A 27,528-nucleotide genomic window follows, 5' to 3' on the forward strand; every position below is an offset into this window, starting at 1 on the left:
AAAATAAAATAAATAAACTTTAAAAAACCAGTCTGTATCTTGATTGATTGTGGTCACACAGATCTATGCAGGTGAGAAATTGTACCAACTAGGCGCACACACATACACACACACACACACACACACACACAAATGAGTGCATGTAAAACTGATGAAATCTGAATAAAGCATGTAGATTGTACCAATGTCCATTTCCTGGTTTTGATATCATACGATAATTTGTAAGATGTTACCATTGGGGAAGGCTGGGTGAAGGGTAAAGGAGACCTTTCTGTTCTAATTTTACAGTTTCCTGTGGGTCTATAAGTACTTCCAAATAAAAGTTCAGAAAGCCTATGAGATATTATTATCCCATTCTACAGAAGAGAAACCTGAAGCTCCTGGAGGTCATATAGATAGCTCTTAGTAGGAGAGTAAAAATTTGATTCACTTCTCTTGAAACCGCTTAAAAGCATAGAGTTGAACAAAAATCAATATGGCTGCACTAATGCTTCACGAAGCTGCAACTGAGTAATCTTTTCCTCTCTTCTGCAAAACTCCCCTCCTCCCTTCTTAGCCTTTTCCTTCAGGAACCCGGTACCACCTGGAAAATGTAACGAAAGAGGCTGGCAGGAGGTACACAATTCCTGTTGAAAGTGGCAAGATCCCGTTATTTCCCTATAAAACCCACCAGCCCCTTCCTCCCACCCAGCTTGCAATTTTTAAAGGCCTCAGCGGGTGGCAGCCTCTTTTGCCCAGCAAAGCAAGAGAGCTAATGCTCCTCTTTATTCCACATCCTCTCTTGGAGTTCCATTTTGGCTGCAAAATATGAGAGCTGGTTTTCAACAACACTCTGACCTCGGAACTGTGAGCTTCTCTGTCTACCGAGGGCTTTGGGTGTGGAAAGGGAGCCGCCATAAGCCAGCCCATTATAGTCCCAAGTTGTTCTCTACTCGCTGACTTCGAAGTTCTCTCTTCAGAGTTTCAGTGCCTGATCCTGCCAAGGGAACACATGCAGTATTTGTTTTTTTCCACCTGGGTGGTGAAAGTCTATGCCTTAGCTCACTGGTGGGCAGACATTTTTGGAGGGCCTCTGCTGTGCACTTTTATTACATCTCTTGGCCCAGGTTCATCAAAGCTTTGGTTGAAGGAGAAGGAATGACCCTGAGCACCCGCAGTTTGCTCTCAGAGGAACAGAACACTTCTTCACCCACAGACTTGACTTTCCCCATTTCGTTTCTTCTAGCTGTGCTTGGCATTTGCTACGCGGAGGTTGGCGTGGGGAGGCGTACCGTGGAGACACTGAGACCAGATGCCTGAATTTAACAGGTCTATGGCTCATTTGAGGAGAACGAGGACAAGTCGCAACAAACAAAACAAGGCGAGAGCGAGCGAGAGCGGTTGGGGAAGCAGCCACCAACTCTCACTCCAGATGAAAGCTGCTTCAGAGGGAGGTATCTGATGCACAACTCTTCGCAAGCAGGTGGTGTGAGTACTCACTGACTTGTTGAGTTTCAAGCAGAGGACACGCGCCCTTCTGAGAAGGTCAGATAATCTTTCAGAAAGGAGCTAGGCTTCAAGAAGAGAGAACCCCAGGCCAGAAGAAAGACACTGGCAAAGGCACAATTAAATTTAAAGTACAAGCCTTTATGTAGGAGCAAAGATGTGGGCACAGCATTCTGTTTTGACCTACCCTGTCCAATATGGTAGCCACTGGCCACGTGTGACCACTGAGCACTTTAAATGAGGCTAGTCTGACATGACATATGCTGTAAGTGTAAAATACATGGCTGGTATTTCTAAGACTTAGTACAAAAAAATGTATGTCTATGTTTTATATTGGTTATATATTGAAATTATATTTTTGGTATATTGGGTTAAAATAATTATTAACATTAATTTCACCAGTCTCCTTTTAGTTTTTTTTTTTTTTTTGGTGTTTTTTTTTTGAGACACAGACAGAGCGTGAGCAGGGGAGGGACAGAGAGAGAGGGAGACACAGAATCCAAAACAGGCCCCAGACTCTGAGCTGTCAGCACAGAGCCCAATGTGGGGCTCGAACCCACGACCCGTGAGACTGTGACCTAAGGGAAGTCGGACGCTTCACTGACTGAGCCACCCAGGCACCCCTCCTTTTACTTTTTTATGTGGCTACTAGAAAATTCTAAATTATGTGGCTCTCATATTCTATTGGACAGCCTATCTAGCCCATGCTGATTCTAATGCTGACTCTCTTTTCTGCTCCCTTTTGTAGCAGCCGTAGTTTTGGGTAATTTCTCTTAAATGATCTTCCTTATCTCAAGAGGTGATATTATTATTTATAGAGTACTTTAAAAGATGGTAAAGAGCCTCCAGGGCCTCTCTGCTTAACAGTGCTTCCTTGGTAGCAGTTTTCATATTCAAAATGAGCAAAAGAGATGAATGTTAAAATCTTTACCTCTGAAATCACCATCAGAACAGTCCGTTTTACATTCCCGAAGTTTCCATGGAAGCTCTGGTTCTGAGGGACTCTGCTTCCTGAGGGTAATGTGAATCACAGTTCTGGGGATTTAGAAATGATTTTTGACAACATTTTAGTTTCTCTGATTTTCCTTTCCCTCGCATCTGAAAAGCCACGTTGAAACAATCAAACAGGACTCTTGCGAGAGTCCTTTCATTCACTGGATTTGACTTGCATCTCCTTTCCCTGAGGGGTCTGCAGTCGCTAGACCACAAAGGAGCATTTACGTGTTCCTTCTCATTTTCTCATCTCATTTGCAAGAAGGGGAACCTAGGACACTGATGTTATTTGAAGGGGGAAGGGGTGGGATTTGAATCAACAAATTGTCCGTTCTGCTGTTCACTGTAATTCAGTTTTAGCAGGAAGGGCACAGAGCTGCTGACTCAAGTCGGCAACCTGTCTCCCATCCCCCTGCCCTCATCCCCGGGTGGTGGGAGTGGTGGTGATGAGGTTTCGGGGTGATGGTGGGGTTTAGAGCTGATGGTCAAGAAGGAATTCTTGAAGATGTCTTTGGTGCAAAGAGGTGATTTTATTAAAGCCTGGGGACAGGACCCATGGGCAGAAAGAGCTGCACTGGGGTTGTGAAGAATGGCTGGTTATATACTGTGGACTTGGGGAGGTAAAGGCAAAAAGGAAGTTTCCAAAGAGATTTTCATATGCTAAAGAAGATTCATGGGAAACTGGAGGCAGAGCTATTGTGGAGCTAAGGTGGTTTTTCCCTCCAACAAAGCTTTCACGTTAAGACAGCAGGGAGTTCCTGGAGAAACGTTACACTCTGTGTTTACCTCAAGTATGTGTCAATGGGCTGCAGTTTGGAAGGAAATTTAATTTTACCTGCGAAGTATGTTAGAACCCCTGGAAAATGAAATGACATAAATGGGCATGGGTGCAGATGGTGAAATCACCAACCAGGAAAGCTCCTTAAAAGTGCCTTAGAGGGGCTCCTGGGTGGCTCAGTTAAGCATCCGACTCCTGGTTTCAGCTCAAGTCATGTTCTGCACTGACAGTGCAGAGCCTGCTTAGGATTCTTTTTCTCTGTCTCTCCCCTGCTTGTTCTCTCTCTGTCTCTCTCTCTCTCAAAAGTAAATGTCAAAAAAAAAAAAAAGTGTTTCAGAAAGGCCCCAGTTAAGCCCTCAGTCACTGAAGTGGGAGAAGGAAACAGAAGATGCCTTGTCCTTGGACACCTTGAATTGGGCAAACTGGAGGGAGCAGTGCCGAGACCAATGATCGGCCAGGGGAGCGTCCCTTCTCATTTGATGCTTTCGTCTGTCTGCACTGGGCATTCCCAGGAGACATCATGGGGGATATGAAGGTATGAAAAATTCCTAGGCTGCGGGCCAGGTGCCAGGAATCAGGGACAGGAAGGCACTGTTCCAACAGTGGGAGACAGGCAGTCCTGCCTTGCACTGAGCCAAAATGTGTGATCTGAGCTCAGCAGGGGGAGCGGTGCGGTTTAAGAGGAGTGGGGGGTAACAGAGGGATGCCTGCAGTGGATGCTGGAGCATTTTTCTTACTGTGGCAAAACGCACGTAACTTAACATTTAACACCTTAACCACTCTTAAGTGTACATTTCAGTAGTGATAAGTACATTCCCATTGTTGTATAACCACTCTCCAATCTGTGGAACTCTTTCCATTTTGCAAAACTGAACTCTGTAGCCTTTAAACAACACTCTCTTGTCCCCTCTCCCCAGCCCCTGGAAAACCCCATTCTACTCTATTTCTGTGAATCTCACTGCTCTAGGTAATGCACAGAAGTAGAATCCTGTGAGGTTGTCTTTTTGTGATTGACTCGTTTCACTGAGTATGATGTCTTCAAGGTTCATCCATGTTGCACCATGTATCAGAAATTGCTTCCTTTTTTAAGGAGGGTCTGTATATAAATGATTCCATTATCGGTTCATCCACCGATGGACACTTTGGTTGCTTCCACATTTTGGCTATTGTGAATAATGGTGCTGTAACATAGATGTACAAATCGTTCTTCAAGAGCCCAATTTCAGGGGCACCTTGGTGGCTCAGTCAAGCGTCTCTTGACTTGGGTTCAGATCATCATCTCAGGGTCATGAGATCAAGCTCTGAGTTGGGCTGTGTGCTGAATCTGGCGCCTGTGTAAGATTCTCTCTCCCCACTCCCTCTACTGTTTGTGCTCTCACTCTCTCTCAAAAAAGACCCGAATTTCAGTTCTCTGAGTTACATACCCTGCTTTGGACTTGCTGACTGAAAAAAAAAAAGTCAACCTCAAAGTAGGTTAGTAAAGGCTTTGTTCCCTGTCTTACCGAGGACTGTGTAGCCCAGCAGGCAGTTTTCCAGATTGCTCTGAAGAACTCCAAAGCTTGTTAGCTCACAGGGGATCATGTGCAGAAAGGGGAAGGAATATACCTGCCTACAGGCAGCTCTCTAAAGGTATAATTGCATGTCACAAGATCTAGTGTGGTTACAAAAATCAAGGTTTCCTAATTTCCACACAGACATGACAAAGACCCTTTTGTCACCTTAACATGTTAGTGCACAGACTGGACAGTTCTTCTCCCTCTGCCCCCGCCCCCACCCATTCATATGTTGAAACCCTAGCCCCCCAGTGCTACTGTATTTGGAGATAAGGTCTTGAGGAGATAATTATGAGCTCATAAGGGTGGGGTCCTAACACCATAGGACTAGTAGCCTTAGAAGAGGAAAAGAGACATATGTCCCCACCCTCACCCCAGCCCCACCCCAATCACCACATACACCAAGGAAAGGCACGTGTGGACGTGGCAAGAAGGCAGCTGTGTGCGAGCCAGGAAGAGTTCTCACCAGACACTGAATTGGCTGGAACCTCCACCTTGGATGTCTAGCCTCCAGAAAGAGGGTCCCTTCTCATAAGAAAGTAATTCTGTTGTGGAAGCCACCAGCCTCTGGGGTTCTGTTATGGCAGCCTGAGCTACTACAGGTCCAGAAGTGGGGTTGCTGGCTGGATCAGATGGTAATTCTGTGCTTAATTTTTTGAGGACCTGACATACTGTTTTCCATAGTGACTGCACCATTTGACGTTCCCACTGTTCAAGAGCTGACTTGAACAGAAGGGAAGAGGGGGTGGGGACAGGGAAGAGCGCCTGAGGAAGTAGAGGGTCCTTTAAGGAGCAGGACATGAGGCTGCATCCGAGACGGGAGGGACGGTGGTAGAGATGAGCCTGAAGAAGCAGAAGTGTGTTCTTTATCCCCAAATCCGTGAAGACTCTCAAGGGATTTAAAATGGTGGGGGTGAGGTGGGGAGGGCTGGCATGACTGGATTTGTATTCTCAACAGTCTTGAGAGGAATGTAAAAGATGCTTAGACAGGGAAAGACTATAAGAGAAATTCAGGAAAGAGGGGGTCAGAGGCTCGAAGATAGCTCTGGGAATGGAGGGAGGCCTCAGACAGATGTCGAGGTTGTACAGCAAGCTCAGAGACAGAGGGGCTGGGATTTAGGAGAACCTCCCAAGATGGCCCTATGATTCTCCCCCGTGGTTACGCCTGTACAATCTCCTCCCCCTTAGTGGGCAGGACCTGGGACTCGATTCTAGGCAACAGAGCGCGTGTGATTTCTGTTGTGGAAATTGCAGGATCCGTGGGCCCTTAATCGAGGACTTTCTTCTTTGGTTGCTGCCAGCCAGCTTGTGGAGAGTACCTAGTGAATCTCATGTGTCCAGCAGAGAGGAATATGGGCCTCCCCACGCATTTCAGGGCCCGTCTTCCTTGAAGAGAAGGCAAGAAGCAGGAAGACACATTTTTCACTGCTGAGAGAAGTTTTATTTAGGTGGGCATAACAGTGCAGAACCAAAACAGTGCTTCACCCTTCCCGACACAGCAGCCTTGATTTAGGGAGGGATCCACCTTTCATCCCTCCCTAAAGGGAGGCCGGCTGGATCAGAACGCAGAACTTGGACAGGCGGCTTACGTGGAAATACAAAAATGTAACAGTGATAGCCACCAAACTGGAGAGTTTCAAGGTTCTTGTGCTTTTTTTAAGGACCGTTTTCTAACCATGATACGCTGTCATCCTTTGATCCTTGTGGAACAGAAAGTGATCGTTCTTACCAAATGATACAGCAAAAAGAGCATGCGTGTCTCTCTTTAAAAGTTCTGGAGATGTTTGGTCGTTGGAAAGAATGTGAATTACACCTAGAGCACCGCTTTACAGAACCCCATTAGGCTGTAATTACGGTGCTTTTAAAAAACTCCGACTTGTAAACAGGAATTGATGGCTTCATCCTTTGTAGGGAACACTGGTGACACTGTCGAATTCTACAAGGACTTTCCTCCTCTGGTGGGCAGGGGGGAGCACTCAAGGCATTAGAAACTCTTGTCACTTTCAAGAACTTGAAGAACAATCACGGATCAAACACATGCTTTCAGTGACACAGTATTTTTACGGCTAAAGAGAGAACGCTGAAACAATACATTTCATTTCCAGCAGGTCGAACAAAGCAATCACGAATTAACATCTATTATGTTCCACAAATGACACAATATCATCTTTGCCAATCTGTTTTAAAGGTTTCACATCACTTATGAAAAACAGGACCAAAAGGCCAACGATCGCCCAGAAGGAGCCACTTCATCTCCACGCCCTCAGAAGAACCCCCAATTACTGGCAATTGCGCATTTCAATCAACGTTCCTTTTCAAGAGGTCGTTCTGGGAAATAACGGAGATCAGGGGCTTTAAAACATCAATTTCAAAAAAAAATTTTTTCATCACTGCAAGGCAACACTGAACTTGTACTGAACTTAGAAAGTGGTCACAACGTCACAGTAAAAAGCCAAGGACTGTCATTACTTACATGTAGAGACCTAGTCATTTACAGAAATATTCCTCTCTCCACCGTGAGGCTGAATCTCCCCTCTCATCTCCTGCCGAGGACGGTTTGCCTTTTAAATCAACACAGTTAGTTGCCAACAAACTAGGACTTCTCCTAACAGTGTGTTCATGTGTTCACCAAATATTTACACAATGTCCGTTACACTCCAGCCAGTCGCTGTGTTAGGAGCCTGCGGTACAGCACTAGATAACAACTCCCATCACTGTAGATACTCTGTCAACTGGGACTGACAATAAGCAAAATAAACCAACGCGAACACAGTTTAAAACGGATGCGGCAATCCACCCCCAGGAGCAGAACTCCCTGTCACAGGACGGAGGCCGGCAGCGCCCCCAGCCCACCTCCGCTCAGTGTTGGATAGGAGAGGATGCTCAGTGAACAGGGAGCTTCTACGAGCGAAACACAGACGTGCAGCAAGCCCTGCCGCACAGCTGGAAGTTCTCGCATTTTCACAGCACAGCTACAAAGGAGGACAAAGCATTTGACAAGGGCTGTGCTCCCTCTCACCCGAACTCTAGAGAAGCCGGACAGGGGTCGCTCCGGGCCACTGCCAGCCACACGCACTCTCTTAGCTGACTTTTTCAGCCTGACTCTACAAAATGAAATCCATTCCTCAAAAGGTAGAGCACGCTCAAGAGTGCGCAGACACGATTTCACGAAGTAAACACGCAGCAGCTTTCCACGTGGGCAAAGGGGCCTCCGTTCTGTGCCGTGCGCCTTGGTCTCCAGCCACAAGAGCACAGCTTCATGGACGACGATGGCCCCTGAAGGTGTATTTAGTGTTGTGTGCATCCCAGAGGAAAGGGTTCGTAGCTTTAAAAGTATTGGCAAGGGGTCTGTAACTTCCTGGAGGCTTAAGAATGTCTACATTCCCGTCTTAAGATGGGAAGTCTCTGCCTTCCGTGTGGTAAAAGCGAACACGTGGCTGGATACTGCTTTCAGAATGATCCGTTCGAGGCCCAGCTGGTGCTTTACTAGGAAGACGTGAGCCGGAAACAAAGTCAGTGACCCTGGGGTACTCATTTAGGATCGGTCTGTCCCCTTTTAAATGACTCTTACCCTCAGAAAATGGGACCCTCAAAAGTAGTCCTGTAAGCCAGCAACTCACAGGAGATGAATGAGTTAACTTTCTTGATAACACTTTCCCAAGCCAGAATGTATGACTAGGCATCCACATCAGCCCCTTAGCTCCACGACTGTCGTTCACGGGCAACTCCATGTCCGCCACAGGCTTGCCCTCCCCCGCAAGGTCAGGTGCAAAAGGCCAGTGGAGCTCCTACTACTCAAAATCGCTATCGTATCGTTTTGTCCAAGCTTCAGACTGGAGTACTTGTGGCTAAAGAAGCTCTGGGAAAAACTGCGACCAGATTCTTAAAACCACCGGCTACAGAGGCTACGGCAGAGAGGAAAACAATATGGCATCCACCCAGAACACAGAGCGTTTGCTGGAAGTTTTCTGGAAGGGCCTTTATTGTGGCTGCTCTTTTTTTGTACCTGCCTCTGCCTTTGCGGCCTTTGACTAGACTGTGAACTCCTCAAAGCTGTGCCTTATTCATCACAGCCACACAATCAGTGACTAGCAGGACTAGCCTGGGACATCGCAGACCCCACTGGAGCTCAGCAGGTAGGAACAGCAAAAAGGAACAGAGGTCAAGGACTCCAACCACAATCCTGATGAAAGGATTACGTGTGCCAGGGCTTACGGAGCTGCTGTTTTCCTAAGATAATGGATCCACTTTTACTTCTTCAAAATACAAATAAGGGGCAGCCTGTAGAGAAGATGAAGCTTTTGTGGGGGCGGGGGAAGTATATGATAGAAAAATACCTCTCAGAAATCTTTTCCGAGTATAAAAAGAAACCAGTGAGGAGAACTGTGAACAGTGAACACACACACACAGTGATATAAAAATGAGGGGAAATGGGATATTTAGGTTACTACCATTTCTAAATCACACTGTAATTCAATGGTAATAAATATCACATAATAAGAATAATTTAAAGCACTGATTGCATCCTTAATACTTATTATTAGCTTTCCATCTCAGAAACCATCACAGAGGCACAGCTAAAATCCACTTCTGTGAATACTCTGGAGAGAGACTAGAATATTCTCAGAATATTCTCAGCTTATATAACTTTTGTTTTTCAAAAAACAGTAATTATATTAAACAACTATCGCTAAGAGTCAAACGTAAACTTTAGGTTCCTGAGGATTACTTACTTTAGAAATGTGTTAACTTCCTAAGAACAAACACAGGGAGATCCACAGATACAGTTTTAAAGAATTTTGTATAAAATGTAAACATAGTTAGGACCCACTTACATGGTTAGAAAGGGAAAATTTTTTTTTTTTTTTTTTTTTTACATATTCTGAATCGGACTTAAATGTTTATGAAATAATGCTTGGGTGTTATATACCCGTTTTTAACATGTAGTCTATAATTCTCCATCAAAACCAGAACGTCCTTCCCAAATGGCCTCAAATTTGATATCGTACACTTCTAAATTAAAATGAATTTTTAAAAGATATGCTCCAGTGTAAATAAACCGCTAAGTTGTTCTGGCTCCAAGCACGCCATATGGCAGATGTCATTTATATGTTCTGATCATAATAAGCAAAATGTCCCTCGTTTTAAGCATTCTGTGTTCCGCTCATTTAAGTAACATCCTGTTTCGATTCTTTTGACAGCAGAGGATTACCTGCAGAAAACCCCTTGGAAAACTGAGTTGCTGTACACGTGCAGATTTCCCCACGGGGCCCTTGAAGCGGCATTCTTTTCCTGTGCAGAAGTCACAATGAAGTATCCTTTGCACGCATCTCGTTCACCAAGTCTCCCGTCAGAGCAGTGCATGGGCCCGCAGCCCTTCCCAGCAGAGTGCGACAAACCACGGTCAGCGATTTCAGTTAGCCAGGGTGACAAGCAGCAGTGTGAAGAGACACCAGCACCGTCCCCAGGTTAGGACACCACCAGGAGCAGGACGGCCTGTGGGTCGGTGGATGTTTCTCTTGTCCAACAGTTATTAACACAGAGGAGACTCAGATTAAAATTGTATCCTGACATGTTTATTATTTTTTCCTAAAACAAATTAAAAATAAGGCCTCCCAAAGTCCTTGCTGGTAGCTCTGAGTCTCACTGCACTATCTCCACAGAAAGGTGTCCCTCTGAGGCACTCAAAGGGCTATGACTCTTTGATGAGCCTTTCCACTTTCCATTCGATGAGGACTTACACATCAACACTTGCTGTGGTTCACTTATCTCCATGGTGCTTCTCGTTGGAAGTCCATGAACGTTACTTCCACACAACTCTGTTGACCGTAATTTTCATCAGGGACTCGATAAGACACGCTCAGTGTCTCTACCAAGAAGCACTGGCTGCAAACCAGCTGGAAACCCGACCGAGCGCTTCAGCCGTTACAAATCCCACCTCACAGAAGTCACAGATCTCAAGTTCAAAGGAAAAAACCTTCAGCAAGAAGAATCCAGAAGCCTCTGCCGAGCATCCTTCCCTCCATTGCTTACTTTAGTTTCACTGGGTGCATTCAAATCTGTCAAAATGGAAAACAAATATTGATGGCAGAAGTCACACAGCAGGAAGCCACAGCAGGAATTACTTTCCCTTCTAGAAATCTCAGCATTCTTTGCCTTACCGGCTTTTGCTTCTGAGCCAAATTTCAGAGCACAGTGAAGCTAGGTCAGCGCCACAACTAAATCAATGAACTTTCAGTCTCTTTGAAAGGAGGTGGAGAACAACAGGCAAGAGGCTCAGAGGTGCAGGGACAGAAGCAGCAGAACGGGACAAGCATGAGCGAGCATGACAGCAAGCAGGAATGCCTGAGCAAGAGGCAGCGCAGGAGACGGCGTGAGGAGGAAAAGGAGGAGAGAACAGTCTGGAGGAGGCACACCTTCCTGTGGAGGTCTGAGGCAGCACCAGTTCTCTCCCTCCGTCACCCAGTAGGGGAGGGGTCTCACCTAAGACCACACAGGAGAATGGTTTAGGGACGCCGGGCCGGGGTCAAGACGGGACGGTTCGTGGAGGCCGGCCGCCTGGGTGTTCCGTGGGCTTCCTCAGCCTCTGCCCTGAGAGCTAACCCTACCTTTGAGCTCTGCTGTCGGGTCCTCCTCCTCCTGTGCCATCATCTCCACAGTCTCGGGTCCTCTGCCGTCGACAACGTCCATCTTGATCAGGCCAAGGTTCGTGAGGAGAAGCATTGGGTCGACACCCTGGCTGCTGCTTTTGATGTTCTCCAGCACCTTCAGACACTTGTAGGACTTGAGCTCACTTATGTTCTCCTCCAGGAAAAGATTGTAGAGACTCAGGTCGTTGTACCCTTCAGACTTGAAACGCAGGACTTCGAAAGTGGGCAGGATTTCGTACACTTTGAGAATGTCCGTCTTCTGTCGGGACGGAACACAGAGCGTGTAGACAACCACGGGAGCCAACAGGATGTACACCATGAGGTTGATAAAGCTGAGCAGCTGGAAGATGCCGACGGCGATGAGCTTGCACTGAAACCGCTCGGGGATGGTGGTGTCATTTCTCAGGATCCCCGACTTGATGTTGCAGACAAACTCATCTGAGAGGGAGGAGAGGCTGAAGTAATAGCCCAGGTAGATGCACGCTAACAGTATTATGCTGAGGGTCAGCAACCGGCAGCTGACGTACTTGACGATCAAATTGTTACAGTGTTTCTTCGTCTTCAAGTACTGCTCCACAATTGGGTACTTGAAGTGGCTTTCAGATATCTCCCACAAACTAAAGGTGGGGGGCGGGGAGAATAAAAACTTCAACCCTTATGAAGATCAAATGTTAAAGACGTACACACAGAGCAATATCACACCAAAAATCTCAAACACCTTTCCTCCCTCCCTACTTTACCTGTAACTTCGCTGGGGTATCAGGGAATAAAATCCCGTTTAAAAAAAAAAAGAAAAGAAACAATAAAATGCTCTCCCCTTAACGTTTTAAAGGTCTGGTTCATTAAATGAGTTATAATTGTAAATCCTTAAAGTGCCTGGCACTTAGTAAATGCTAAACGTTGACTGTTTGATTCTACTACTTTAAAAAAAACCCAAAAAACAAAAAACCTACAATTTTCTCAAGTGTGCAGAATAAAGAAGACTTTCCAGCCCAACCAGAACATGCGCGCCTCCTACAGGCAAGGGGCAGGAGGCAGCCGGCTCCTAGGGCAAGGGGGGTCAGGCTCCAGACAGACCAGGGTCAGGTCCCAGCTCTCCCACTGGTAGCTATGGGAGAATGTTTTTATCTGGGGAAAAGGGGGGGGGGGGGGCAGTAAGTAAATGCAGTTAGTTGTAATGACATTCTGAGGGTTAAATGAGATAATGTACTAGGAGAGCTCAATGTGGTATCGGGAATATTAGCTATAAATATGATCACCATTGTTGATGACAAGAACCAGAGAAGACTGTGCAACAGGCAATGCACTGCCTACTCATCGCCCATTTTTCTCACCCCGGTTCTCCAAGCTCAGCAGCCCCATAATCCTCTGTGCTTCTCCACTGAGGAGCAGGTCAAAGCAAGCAAGTACGTAGCACCTTAACCTGTTACCCTACCTACATCTGCCTTCCAGACCACGAGACGGCGGCATTGCTCACAAAAAGGGAAAGCCTCCTGACGTGAGGACAGGTGCGGAGGCAGGCAGGTGGGGGTGAGATTCGCGGGGGCGGGCCTTCCAGGCTCCCACAGCCTGTCTGTAGGTGGATGACCCCCCCCCCCCCCCATCTAGTACAGTGCGAACCGTAAGCCCAGAGGGGCAGGAGAAGGGCTGAGACGTCACACCCCAAAGCCTGACGAGAAACGAGCCGGGGGCTGAGTTACCTTTGTCCTGTGTTCTCATTAACACCTGGAACGGGGCCGGGACCGTCTCTCATGTCCTGATCACACACGCTCTTTGCGGCTTTAATGGAGCGGTTGTATACTTTGTCAAGTTCTTCCATGATAAACTTCAAATCTGAGCAAAGATGAGGAGCTGCTGCAAAACGCCAGAACAGGGAGGGCAGGTACAGGAGGATGGCGACCAGGAGCAGGATGTAGGGGAAAAACTGGAAAACAAGAGAGCAAATCATGGGTTCAACAGGTGCCCCACTTAAGTAAACAAAGTGTACCAGTGCTGCTCTCACTTTTCTCACTTTGAGACAATGTGCACGCGCATGTCAACTTCGGAAATAGGGCTCATTACCTCGTAACCATTTTTGGCTGAATTCACCTGCGCAGCTACTTAACAGCGGTAACTACCTTTTTTTCCCCCTCCAAAAGACTTCAATTTGAAATAACTGGCAACTACACAGTGACGCGTGGTGCCTCCGCCCTAATCACGGAAGGGAACAAAAAAATAAAATTACTCCCACGGCCTTTAGAGTAATCCCTCAGTAAAATCCCAATTAGGGAACGGATAAATGTCACAGTGGTCTCTGGTGGTTTTTGGGTTGTTTTTCATTGCCATGGTGTTAGGAGGTCACTAATCTTAGAGCTCTTTTCTTTCTCCTCGCTCTAGAATTTGGGAGAATGACCCAGGAATGCAGACCTTATCCAATACGAATTAGAAAAATTGTGGCTTCAGCGATCCAATAGTCACCCCTATTAAACAGCTGGAATAAGCCGTTAAAATTCACAGAATGCAGAATAGGCCTTCCATGCTGGACACTCCTGAGGACCACCCAACACCCTCATTTTACAGTGGAGTAATCTCAAGCCCAGACAAGCCAACCGTGACGGGCAACAGACATGCGGAGAGCAACTGGATGTGGATGTACGTGCAAAACAAACACAGAGGGGTTCAGGAGTCAGAGAAAGCAAAGAGCACCCAGTCACCAGGTCCATCCAGCCTTAGGAAAGGCTTAGCCCTGAGAGAAGATAAAGGAACACCATGTACCGCAGTTAGCACGGACCTGAGATTTAGTCCAGCTTAAGCGTTCTTGGGTACTGAGGTCACTGAGCCTCTCACTCTCAGAATGAAATGGTTGTGTGATACAGGTATTATGAAGACTAAATTAGATAGATTATGAAAAGTGTTTAGCGTGGTGCCTGGCATGTAAAATGCACGACAGCACACCAGCTATAACCAACAGAAGGGCCACCTGGTGGGCACGTGATCTTTAGTCCTCGCATGGACCCTGATAAGGCCTTTATCGATGGCTTTACTCTCAAAGGGGAAGAGGAAGCCCAGAACAGCTCCTAGCCACAGAGGACAAAGTGAACCCACCGGCCATGCCTTTCCCACTGGAATACGCTGCAAATTATTTCTCTGGAAAATTTCTCCCGATCTTTGGCTTGGTCTCCAATTGCCTCAGAGTTGTGACAGTGATGGCCTTGAGATGACACAGAAGTCCCACCCCACAGATCTCTAGGGGCAGGCAGCTGGCCCAACACCGTGACTCTCACTGTAAAATCAGATGTACGGAGCGTTCTCAAGGAACGCTCATCTGGTTTTCCCGCTGTTACCACTTTACATTTCCGTGGTATACTTGTCAACACTAAGAAACCATCATTGACCAAATTTCAGACTTTCACTTGGATTTCTCCAGTGTTCCCATTATTGTCTTCTTTCTGTTCAGAGATCCAGTTCGGGGTCTATCCGTGACATTGAGGCGTCGTGCCTCCCTCGTCTCCTTGATTCTGTGACAATTTCTCAGGTCGTTCCTGGTTTTTCATGTTTTCCATGCTTTTCATTTAAAACTAACACATACGGGCGCCTGGGTGGCACAGTCGGTTAAGCGTCCGACTTCAGCCAGGTCACGTTCTCGCGGTCCGTGAGTTCAAGCCCCACGTCGGGCTCTGGGCTGATGGCTCAGAGCCTGGAGCCTGTTTCCGATTCTGTATCTCCCTCTCTCTCTGCCCCTCCCCCGTTCATGCTCTGTCTCTCTCTGTCCCAAAAATAAATAAACGTTGAAAAAACAAATTAAAAAAATAATAAAATAAAATAAAACTAACACATAAAGTAGCACCTAGAAGTTCACAGAAGAAATGGGTGATACGGATATAGTTATCAGAATATTAAACAAATTTGTGTGTGCTTATTAACACATTAAGTAGGACCTAACCTGTGCTATACCACCAACTGTGAAGTGGTGAAGAGATCTGTGACAGAATCACAGAGTCCACAAATACCATGATGGATCATTGCTTCCATGGTACATGTTTTCTGAGGTTAAGTTTTAGTCAAGAGATGCATAAAAAATAAAGCTGTGACATGTCTTCCTACCCTCGTTCCCGGATTCCCTGCCCCCACTTGGAGCCCACGCTCGGAATTCCCGCCCCACAGGAAAGACGGCAATGGCACAACGCCTCTGAAACTCTGCAAAGCCCCTTCACCAGTACAGGCACTTCAGTCCGTACTGGGCATGGGATGGGGTTTCTCAAAATGATTCACCCATGTGCAAAGGGCCGCTACACAATGACAACCGTGACAGGCTGTGATTCCATGAATTTCGGCTACATAATTCGTAGCTGGCTGCGGTGAGAAGCTCTGTTCCTTCAATCCTTGCGTACTCCAAAGGGGGGTAAAAATGGGATAAAAATGTAACCGTGTGATATAGAGTCAGTGCTGCTCCCAAGACCAAGAGAACCTGGCATTTTCTTTGGAAACTACAGAGGGAACACGATCTCTAATTTGGGACTGCGGAGTAGTTTTAGAAGTCACTTTTGTTTCTAGGCAATTTGAATTAATAGAATTTTACCACAAACTGTTCTTCTGAGTTAAAAAGTGCCTGTTTACAATCTGTGGCAATTTTCCCAACACGCCTAGGTGGTACAAGAATTAGTACCAATGAACAGATCAACATAGCTCATTGTAATTGGAAAAAATGAACGTTTAAGGGTATTTACATATAGGGTGTTTGCTTTCTCTTCCAATATCCCTGTACCTTGATCACCTCTGTAAGGAATGTAGTTGAATGGCCCACTCCTTGGTTTTCTCCACAGTGAAACCTCTTTTTCGTTTTCATCAAAAAGGAAAATGTGACTCTGTAACAAGGTGGTATTAAAATCGATTCAACAGAAACAGGAATCCAAAACAGCATTAAATTACAGTCTTTAAAATCCTTTTGTCCACATAAGGAACATGGAAAAACTGCCAAGCTTTACGAGTGCATCTGCTGGGTGGGAATGGCTTTGTCCATAAGCTTTGTCTGCTCCCAGTGAGGTCCGAGACACCGAGCATCTCTCAAGGCCACGGGGGTCCGTTAATGTGGTTCATGTTAACACCGAGCCCTTCCAGTGACAGTGAAGCTTCTCGAAACCACCAAAAGGAAGCACAATGCCCAGTCCGTGTGCCTTAAAACTTTGCGTTGTTTCTGGAAGGGGTTGTAGTTAGAACAACAGAAGCTCCAGATGGAAGGAAGTGTGGAGAGGCTCTGGTACAGCCTCCTTCCACATTCGAGTCACCCCGACCTCCTCTAAGGCGAAGAAGCATCCAGTTAGGACTGACCATCTCCTCCCCTGAAATGTATGTGATCGCTTCTTATGGGATTAAATGCAGATGGGTAATTTCTTTCAAAAGCATCTGGGCTGGGGGCACCCGGCTGGCTCAGTCAGTGGAGCACGTGACTCTTGATCTCGGGTATGAGTTCGAGCCCCACATTGGGTGTAGAGATTACTTAAAGAAATAAAATCTTTAAAAACAAAAGGTAAACCACCTCCCGCTCCAGAAAACCACATCTGGGCTGGAAGCTTGGCCCCTACAGACAAAATGCACAGAGTCTGCTCCAGGACCACACAGGCCAGATGGGAATACAAGCTAACGATGGAACAAAACATAAAAGTGAAGGCCACTAAATACACAGGTACTAAGTAGCAAGCAACTTGAAATGTCCTTGGGGAGCTCAGGGAAGACTTCATAAAAGAGGTGACATCTGAGCTACGTCTTCAAGTACTGTGAGGCAATAACAACAACAACAAAAACCCCCAAAATAATTCCATAAGTATCTTAAGACCTAGCTCAGATTTCACCTTCTTGTGGCCCTTCAGACACACTCCTTCCTCTGCATGGAATTCTCTTTTTCTGCCAAGTGAATTCCTACCCGTCGAGGGCACCAAAGCAAATGAGTGAGCCCACGGTGAGGACACAGTAAGAGCTGAGGCTGGAAGAATGTACTAGGGTTGAATGGGGTCCCTCCCTGCCAAACTCATGTCCACTTGGAACTCAGAATGTGACCTTGTTTGGAAATAGAGACTTTGCGGATCTAATTAGTTAAAATGAGGCTGTACTATATCAGAGTGGGACCTAATCCAGTAACCGATGTCCCTCTAAGGAGACCATTTTAAGACACAGAGACACACAGGGGAGACTGGAGTGATGCATCTACAAGCCAAGGAACGCCACAGATGGCTGGCCACCACCAGCCACTAGAAGAGAGGCACACAACTCTCCCTCTGAGCCCCCAAGAAGGACACCACCGTGCTGACACCTTCACTTCCAACTCCTGGTCTCCAGAAATATGAGAGAATGAAGTTCCGTTGTTCCAAGCTACTGAGTTTGTGGTAATTTGTTACAGTGGTCCTAGGAGACTCATATGCAGGCTAAGCAGGAACTAAATTACGAGGCCCTCACCTTCCCACATCATACACAATGGGAAGCCACTGGTGGGGGCATGAGGAAAATTTATTTTGGAAAGATTGCTTCAGCCGTGGAGAAGGGAACACACTGGAGGGGAGAGAGACAAGGCAGTTGGTTGCTGCGACGGAGAGGCGGGAAGTGATATGCACTGAACTGAGGCAGCAGCCGTGGGGAGAGGGGAAGACATTTAAGAGCTATCAAAAGCAAGAGACGGACATTTCAGTGCCTACCTGGAAGTGAGGGATGCAAGAGGGAAGAACAGAGGCTAATTCTACATTTCTAGCTTATGCAAGGGTGTGGGTGATAGTACCATTAGTTGCAATAAAGAAGCAAGAAGGAACAGATTCCAAGCAGAGGGGAGTGAGGTGGGAGGCAGACCCAAGAAGATGAGAAATTATGAACATAAGCTACTCATACCCCAGAACTCTAATCCTAGTGGAGAGTAAGTAACTGGAAATAAAAGAAAAAACTCCAGCCAACCTTACAACTGAGGATTTTGTAGCATATGGATGGTTGAAGCCAAGAGTGACCGAGATCATCCAAGGAGAATGTGTAGAAGGAGACAAGAGAATAAGAGAGGGACATGGGATCCTAACATTAGGGTCGGGCAAAAAGAGAACCCTGGAAGACATGGGAAGGAATGGTCAGAAAGTAGGAAGCAGGTAAACCAAGAACAAATTGCACTGGGGAAGTGATGTTAAAAGAGACACAAAAGATGTCTGCTCTTGTTTGCATGTTTTTCAGATAATAGCCCACTTTTTTTTTCAGTTTATTATTTTGAGAAAGAGAGAATGTGAGAGAGAGAGAGCGCGCGCGCGCAAGGGGAGGGGCAGAGAGAGAGGAAGAGAGACAATCCTGTGCTGTTAGCACAGAGCCCAGCGCAGGGCTAGATCCCATGAACCATGTGATCATGACTGAAGCTGAAATCAAGAGTCAGAGGCTTAACCGACTGAGCCACCCAGGCGCCCCAGAGAGAAACCCACGCTAAAGATAATCCCAAATGTAGGAAGTCACAAGTGAAGGTCTACCCAGAAGGCCAATGCAATGCGTTCCATGAGCAGCTTACAGAGGACAGAGAAGGAGGTGGTACGCCATTCTATTCTGCGCTCTTGGGAAGACACCCAAGGCAGTGGGCTTCATGATTCATGACATTCTAGGAAGGGCCTAACACAGGAGAGACCTAGGGAAGAGAGGATGGTGAGCAAAGCACTTAGGCGTGGAAGTAGAAAGAGACTCCCGACAACAGAATTAATACCAAGTCACAAGGAAGCAAGGAAAAACCTTCCTAAAGATCTGTATGAACATGGAATGAACTGTCCTGTGAGGCAGGGAGTTCCCTTTCAATGAATCATCTGGGAGGGCTTTAGAATTTTAGATTAGGGGCGGGCAAAGGGCCAGACAGTAAATGTTTGTGAGCTATATGACCTCTGTTGCATACGTGAAACCAGACATAGGTAATGTGTAAAGGAATGGGCGTGGCTGTGTTCCAATAAAACTATTTGCAGAAACAGGTGATCGATGGGCTGGATTTGGCTGGAGCGTTTAGGCCATTGTTTGTCAATCCCTTGCTCCTGATCCTTGCTTCTCAAAGAATGGTCCACAGACCAGCAACGTCAGTGTCACCTGAGAATTTGTTAGAAAGGAAAAATGCAGGCCCTGTCAGATCTACTGAACCTGAGTCAACATTTCAACAAGTTCTGCAGGTGATTTTCATACACACAGAATTTGGGAAACACTGGTCTAGATGAGGGGTACCCACATGGGAGCCCAAGTTGGGCCAGCAGTATCTGAATCTCCTGGGAAGCTGATGAAAACCATATTCCTGGCCCTCAGGATCCTAAATTTTCACACCCCCCCTACCCCCCCACCCCAGATAATGCTAAGGCTTGGAAACCTCTGGTTTGGGAGCCTCAGAGGACCCTTCTAAACTAAGTTTCTGTGAATCCACTTAAAGGAAATAAAGATTTGTCCATTCTATTAATTTTATTTTCCTGTTCTGTTGCTTTTTTTTTTCAGTCAAAACCCTGCTTTCCTGTTTCTGAAAAAATCTTGCCTAACGGTTTGCCTACATTGTGAACTTGAACAAAGAGAAAAGAGCACTGAAAGAAAGAGAGAAAGAAAAAAAAAGAAAGCAAGAAAGCAGAAAGAAAGAAAAAGAAAAGGCCGGTTATCAAACAGTCCTGGAGGTCCTACAGCACCACCTGCTGGTCCCCCCTGAAAGCACACTCATTTCCACAAATCTATTTCCTCAGAGGTACTGGAGGCTACCGGAAACAAATGGAGTAGGAGAGAGTAGGGGGAGGAAGAGGAAAGGAGACATGGAATAAACAGCTGGGGAGAAAGAAAGTACAGCATTAATTATACCAGGACCACACACTACACTGATATACACTTAAAGATTACACTGACTCATTTCTTTGGGGGGAATTTGGGTCTCCTGGTTTGAAGTTTGGCATCAGAACTGAATGGAGAAGTGTTCACATAAACCTGGTGCCTCTAAGCCTCTCGCCCTGGACTCAGAATGCTCCTGGAGAATGAACTCAGGTTCTGAACAGCACATAGAAACCGCCTCACTCTCCTCCTCCCTTCCACACATGTGATTTGAGCACCCATTATGGGCTATGCTGTCCCAGAGTGCACTGATGAGGGACACGGGCATGGTCTCTACGTGCATGGAACCTGCAGTCTTAGAAATAAAGGATCAGGGGCACCTGAGTGGATCAGTCAAGTGACTGACTCTTGATTTTGGCTCGGGTCCTGATCGCACAGTTCATGGGTTCAAGTTCCACATCAGGCTCTGTGCTCACAGCGCGGAACCCACTTTGCATCCTCTGTCTCCCTCTCTCTACCCACCTCCCCCTGTTCTGTAATAAATAAATGTTAAAAATAATTTTAAATAAAAAGAAATGAAGAATCAATTAAGTAGACTTCAGGCAAGTAATTGCCGCGTCCCATGGTGACTGCAGGAAAAGCACAAACTGCTTGGGAGTGCACAGTATTGACCAGGGTGTGTGTGGTGCAGCTGATGTTTTGTTGGTTAACACCCCATTTTTAGGATCTGACTGCTTTTAGGCAGGGTGTGCGGTCTACTGTCCACACAGTGGCCTCATGGTCTTATTCCTGGAGACTTCGCATTGACCCGCCTGGCCCTGAAAGCAAGAAGCCTCCATCTAGAGATCCAGAGGAAACTTCCAGGTGGAAGCTGAGAGCAGAATCATACAACAGGAGGTGGCCAGATTAGAGGGGAGGAGGGGTCAACGGAAGATGCGTGTGAAACAGCCAGGAAAGGTGAGAGCTACAGGAAATCAGGGTCCCGGGGGCCCAGGGATGGTGGGGATGGGCCCAGAAGTGAGGCTGGGATGGTTCACAGGGCCCAGTGGCAGAGAGAAGCTTGGAAGCCAGAGTAGTTTGTCTTTTGAAAGAAATATAGACATTTTGTAGGGACTCTGGGGGGGTTTTGTTTGGGGAAATGACAGAGTCAGAAAGGCAGGACCTCAGAGGGCAGGAGGTAGGGGCAGGGAGTGGGGTCCCCTCTTTAGTTCCAGGTAATGAGTGAGGCGGCCACGGGATGAGGCGGACATATGGAGAGGGGGTCAGAGTCCTTGGAGATCAGACAGTGGATGGGATATTGGATGCACCTTCGGGGAGGACAGAGTTCTCCTGGGACGGGAATGTCTATGAGCCACTACCGCAGTCGTGAACGAATGGGGGTGACAGAGGATGACAGCAATGGGGGTGGGGTGGGGAATGACATAGCCAGGTGTCAAGAATAGCTCAGGAGGGATTTTACATGAAGGAAGCGCAGCAGGGGTAAGGAATAAAGACATGGGGAGAAGACACATACCTTCGTGCCCACCTGGAACCAAAGACCTCCCTGGTTCCACCAGCAGGTGGACCCCCTGCTGGATAGCCCTTCTGCCAGAAACTCCCTTTCTGGTCGAGCCAAAGTTCAGCCACTGGTAGCCACCCCCAGGTTAGAGTGCACACTCTGAAGCCATACAAATTAAACCTTCACCTTCTCACATGTGAGAAACACCTGAAGTCTGAAGGCGGTCCTGTGCTTTGCCACCACCTGGCCATGGGGCCTTGCACACGGCATCGGCTGCTCTGGCCCTTCAGGAGATGGGGAGCCTGGCTCACAGGGTCCCTGCCGGCTTAGCAATCAGGAGTCGGCTAAATGTGGAGAAGCCAAGAGAAAGCCACCAGGAAAGATGTTCTAAACTTGAGAAAGAATCTGGCAACTCCACATCTGGGTATATACTCACAGGAGCTGCAAGCAGGGACTCAGACAGGTGTCTGTACCCCCATGTTCAGGGCAGCATTCATCGCAATTGCCACAAGGTGCAAGAAAGGTAAGCACCCACGGCTGGATGCGTGGACACACACAGCACGGCGCATACACACACACACACACACACACACACACACACACGATGGAATATTATGCAGCCTTAAAAAGGCAGGGAGTTCTTTTTTTTTTTTTTTTTTTAACGTTTATTTATTTTTGGGACAGAGAGAGACAGAGCATGAACAGGGGAGGGGCAGAGAGAGAGGGAGACACAGAATCGGAAACAGGCTCCAGGCTCCGAGCCATCAGCCCAGAGCCTGACGCGGGGCTCGAACTCCCGGACCACGAGATCGTGACCTGGCTGAAGTCGGACGCTTAACCGACTGCGCCACCCAGGCGCCCCAAAAGGCAGGGAGTTCTGATCATGCTACCATATGAGTGAACTTTGGAGACATGCTGACTGAAACCATCCAGATGTAAAAGCGCACAGACTGCGTGACCGTGGCTATCTGAGGTGCCTGGAAGAGGAGATAAGACTCAGAAGGTAGAATGGTGGTTGCCAGGAGCTGGCGGAAGGGAAAAGCAGGGAGTCGGTGTCGAAGGGGCACAGGGTTCCGGTTTGGGAAGCTGAGAAAGTTCAGATGGATCTTGGCAATGGTTGCACAACATGGCGAACGTACTCCGTGCTGCCCAACTGCACACCTAACAGGGGTTAGGAAGGTACATTTTCCATGGTGTGCATTTGACCACAATTAAAAGAAAAAAGCCGAAGACGAAATCAATGTGAAAATAAAGCAGCTGCGATCACAGAATCTGGCTTGGCTAACAAAGCCCCATGGACATTCAAATCTGACATAGCTTTTATTTCCCCTCCAATGAGGCCGGAGTCCCGATTTCTCTAACCACCTGCACCAGCTCCCTATGGCTGCCCTAACTGCGTCCCACGGGCTGGATGGTTTAGACAACAACGTTGTCTCTCAGAGTCTGGGTAGCCAGACGTCTGAAATCAAGGTATTGGCAGGTCTTGCTCCCGCCAGAGCCTCTGGGGGACGACCCGTGCCCATCTCTTGCAGAAAGTGGAATCAGGGTTCTTGGCTCACGGCACCATAGCTCTGCTCTAGGCCTCTGCGTCACACGCCATCTTGTCCCCGGTGTCTCGTATCTCTCCCCTTTGTGTGTGTCTGCGTCCAAATGTCCCCCAATCAGGAAGACACCAGCCATACTGGACGAGGGGCTCACCTTACAGGGCCTCACCTCGACTGATTCCACCTGCAACAAGCCTATTTCCACCAAAGGGCCCATTCGAGGGGACAGGCGTTAGGACATCAACAGACCTTTTAGGGGATACAATTCAGGTCACACCCCCACCCAAATGAAGACTTCATCTCCATCCCCCGGCAGCACCTGACACGGTACTACGTTGACACAGGCCTTCCTCACAGGACCTCCTGGCTTTCCTTCGTGCGGCGCACAGCCTTCACGTTTTCCCCACCAGCCGCGGCTCGGACTCCTCGGCCAACTCCTCCTTCTCCCCCTCAGACACTGCCCTGTCTGCACGCACGCCCTGGGAAACCCCAGAGTTGACTACCACCTCCCTCTGACACACTGTCGCGGGCGCCTCCACACCCCTCTCGCCTTGGACCTCGGGACACCACGGCCCACGGCCCACCTAACATCGTGCCGCTCACCGAGCAGCTCTGACTGCATGTGCGCAGAACCGTTTGGCTTTCCTCCAAAACCTTCTCCCTCCCCAGACTTCTTCAAAGGGGCGAATGGCCTCACCTTCTTCACCCACTGCCTAAATCCTTGGGCGTGCCGTGTCCATGACGTTGACCTTTCCCTTGTCCTCTGTGTCCCACTGGCACATCTTCCAAGATGCCCAGAATCTTTGTACTTCCCACCACCCCCACTGCTATCCCCTGAGCCCGCGGGACAGCAAAACGCTCCCACGAGCCCAATGCAGCCACAGATGCATCTGCATCTCCGCAGAGTGACTACCAGACCTGCCTTGATGAGAAATAGGAACCGTGTGGCCCTTCACAGAAAAGCTCGCTGACCTCTGGTCTAAACACGGATGTCACCTGTGACTGTCCTTCACTGTGGTCCTCCAGCCAACAACAAAACACCTGTGTTGCTTTTAGATTGTTCTTTCCCTTTCTCATGCCAACAGCTCCCCTTCTTTTCTGTCTCCTGATCAAAAGCCTCAGTCTGTGCCTGCCAGGCGGCTCCCTCCCTGCCTCCTTCCCTCCTTTCCCTCCCGCACTCCATCTCTGAGGATTGTCTCCTGGAAACACCATATTCCCCGATCAAGGAACTGCAGTGGCTCTCACTGTTTCCAGCACTTAGCCTACACACACCTGTTAAGTTTTCAAAGGTCCCGTATAACCTGGGCTTACCCTGTGGAGTCAGTCGAGGCCCCGCTGCCCCCCAACAGGACAAGCCGGCGCCCTCCCCTCTGCCAGAAGGTGCCACAGGCCCTCCCCAGCCAGTGCACCGTTGGTGCAGCCAGCCCACTTTCTTACTGCTGTTGGTATCTGAATGTGTGCCAAACTCTCTCATATTACACAATCTCCCAGAGGCTCCCAAACCTTCCCTCCAGCTACCACCCAGCTTATTGCTCTCTCCTCCTTTTCCCAGAGAGAGAGATTTTCTGGGGGAAAAAAATCTGAAGGAACTATCTACCACCATCATCTTCACCTCCTCACATCACTGTTCACCCACTGCTTCACTAAAATCACCTCTGCCGGGGGCACTAATGATTTCACCCACGCCAGTAAGCCTGTTTCACTCCTACTGCACCGTCCCCTCTGCAAGGGCACTGAACAGAGTTCACTGCTCTGTCCAAGAACACTCTCCCCCAGGCTTCCGTGATAACCACACTCTTCTCTTCCCGTCTCGCTTCTGGAATACTCCTTCTCAGTGTCTTCCTTACATATCTGTCTTCCCCACCAAACAGGGAGCTTCCTGAGGAAGGGGCCGCGTCATGTGTGGCTCTCTGATGCCACACATACACTCTAGTATACGGTAGGCAGGACATCAGTGAATGTCAGCTAAAATCAATTGTCATTTACTGTTTTCAGTTCAAGAATTTTCACTCTCTGGCTAAAAGGAACAAATCAGGAGACTAGAGATGCTGGCGAGGATGTGGAGAAACGGGAACCCTCTTGCACTGTTGGTGGGAATGCAAACTGGTGCAGCCGCTCTGGAAAACAGTGTGGAGGTTCTTCAAAAAGTTAAAAATAGATCTACCCTATGACTCAGCAATAGCACTGTTAGGAATTTACCCAAGGGATACAGGAGTGCTGATGCATAGGGGCACTTGTACCCAATGTTTATAGCAGCACTTTCAACAATAGCCAAGTTATGGAAAGAGCCTAAATGTCCATCAACTGATGAATGGATAAAGAAGTTGTGGTTTATATATACAATGGAATACTACTTGGCAATAAGAAAGAACGAAATATGGCCTTTTGTAGCAAAGTGGATGGAACTGGAGAGTGTGATGCTAAGTGAAATAAGTCATACAGAGAGAAGCAGATACCATATGTTTTCACTCTTATGTGGACCCTGAGAAACTTAACAGAAGTCCATGGGGAAGGGGAAGAAAAAAAAAACAGGTTAGAGAGGGAGGGAGCCAAAGCATAAGAGACTCTTAAAACTGAGAGCAAACTGAGGGTTGATAGGGGATGGGGGGGGGTGATGGGTATTGAGGGGGGCACCTTTTGGGATGAGCACTGGGTGTTGTATGGAAACGAATTTGACAATAAATTTCATATTTTTAAAAAAAAAAGAATTTCCACTCTCTTGAAATTCTCCATATCATCAGTATTAATACTAATACTATAGTATTAGTGATTATTCAAATGGGGTATCTGCTCTTATGTGGATCCTGAGAAACTTAACAGAAGACCATGGAGGAGGGGAAGGAAAGAGAAAAGTTAGGGAGGGAGCCAAACCATAAGAGACTCTTAAAAACTGAGAATAAACTGAGGGTTGATGGGGTGCGTAGGGGGGAGGGTGGGTGATGGACATTGAGGAGGGCACCTGTTGGGATGAGCACTGGGTGTTGTATGGAAACCAATTTGACAATAAATTTCATAATAAAAAAATTATAAATAAATAAATAAATAGGGTATCTGATCAATTTATCAACTGGATATCCTGTGGGTCTGTTTCTAGTTCTGATTTTTCTCTTGGTTTTCCTGTGTATCAGCTGCTGAAACTACACGTGAAAAACCAGACAAGAGTTTGAGGCTCTGGATGAAGTTACCTACTTCTGGAAAAGATTTATTTTTGCTGCTGGCTGGTGGGCAGACTCGAGATGCTGACAGTCCCCGTATCTCCTCATTCAGTCAGTACTGAAAGTGATTCAAACCAGGACGCTGGTCCCCATGAGGGCTGGTCTAATTTAGGATCACCCCTTACTCCCTAGCAATGGGCTCTTGAGCCTGGGGTGTGTTGACCAAGCTCCTTTCAACTTGGCTGTGTCAACTCTTAATTTTTGCCCCAAGCCCTGTGGATCTGGAAAAATCTCTCAGCCAAACTTCCATCCAAACAAGCTAGCCTACTACCACCAGAAAGCTCCTTAGTGTCTCACTAACACTGGACACCGGGGGCTTGGCTGCCCACACCACTCTACAGGGCTTCTCCTCCTACACGGCAGGGGCAGTGGATGGCCAGGCACCTGACTGTGGTCAGCAACTAGTCCTGAGTCCTCAGCTTATCTCTCTAGGTGTCCTTCACCTTATACTGCATCAAAACCCTTGTTTCTTCCTACTTTCAAAGTTTCATGTCTCTAACATCCCTAACATACGCTGGACACGCCAGATGATACATTCTTCTTCTACGGCTCTGTCAGTGCCCAGCCTGGCACACCCTCCCTTCCCCTAAGAGCATCACAACACAGAGACCCATGTTAAAACAGCATGGATTCTGACGTGCAGACAAGGCTGTTCAGCTTCTGGAACTGTGTCCATTCCTATCGAATATCTTTATTATTTGCTGGCCTGGCTACTAAGACCTACAGTGTTGACAAGGACTCAGCTAGCGCTAAGGCTAAAAGTCAAAGAGAAAAGCCCAACCCCAAAGAAAAAGCAGCCATTGTAGGCATCACTCTGCCTGGTGGCACACAATAAATTAACACGAGGGGATGAGGCCTGAGTCATAGCAAAGGACTTAAATTGTTCTTTTTTTACAAAGGATGCGGCGTGTTCAGCAATAGGTCAAGGCCAGAGTCAAACTTTTCAGCCTTTGGCTTTTCAGAAACTAAAGCAGCACTCTTTCCTCAGTGGAGGAGAACACCAGAAGAAACACAAACATTCTTTTTGTTTTCATGATGGATGGCAG

General features: G+C 47.4%; 1 protein-coding gene across 1 annotated transcript in view; it reads right to left on the bottom strand.

Annotated features, from left to right (window-relative positions):
- Positions 1–6,227: 6,227 nt before the first annotated feature.
- PANX1 (pannexin 1) overlaps positions 6,228–27,528 on the bottom strand; it is a 50,460-nt gene continuing 29,159 nt past the window's right edge. The window contains exons 3-5 of the mRNA XM_030331799.2: positions 13,160–13,383; positions 11,418–12,076; positions 6,228–10,868 (exon numbers count right to left, since the gene is read on the bottom strand). Coding sequence (XP_030187659.1) covers positions 10,789–10,868; positions 11,418–12,076; positions 13,160–13,383 — 963 coding nt within the window. The 3' untranslated portion in view covers positions 6,228–10,788. The remainder of the gene's footprint in view (positions 10,869–11,417; positions 12,077–13,159; positions 13,384–27,528) is intronic.

This window comes from Lynx canadensis, chromosome D1, assembly GCF_007474595.2.
Source record: "Lynx canadensis isolate LIC74 chromosome D1, mLynCan4.pri.v2, whole genome shotgun sequence".
Taxonomy (NCBI): Eukaryota; Metazoa; Chordata; class Mammalia; order Carnivora; family Felidae; genus Lynx; species Lynx canadensis.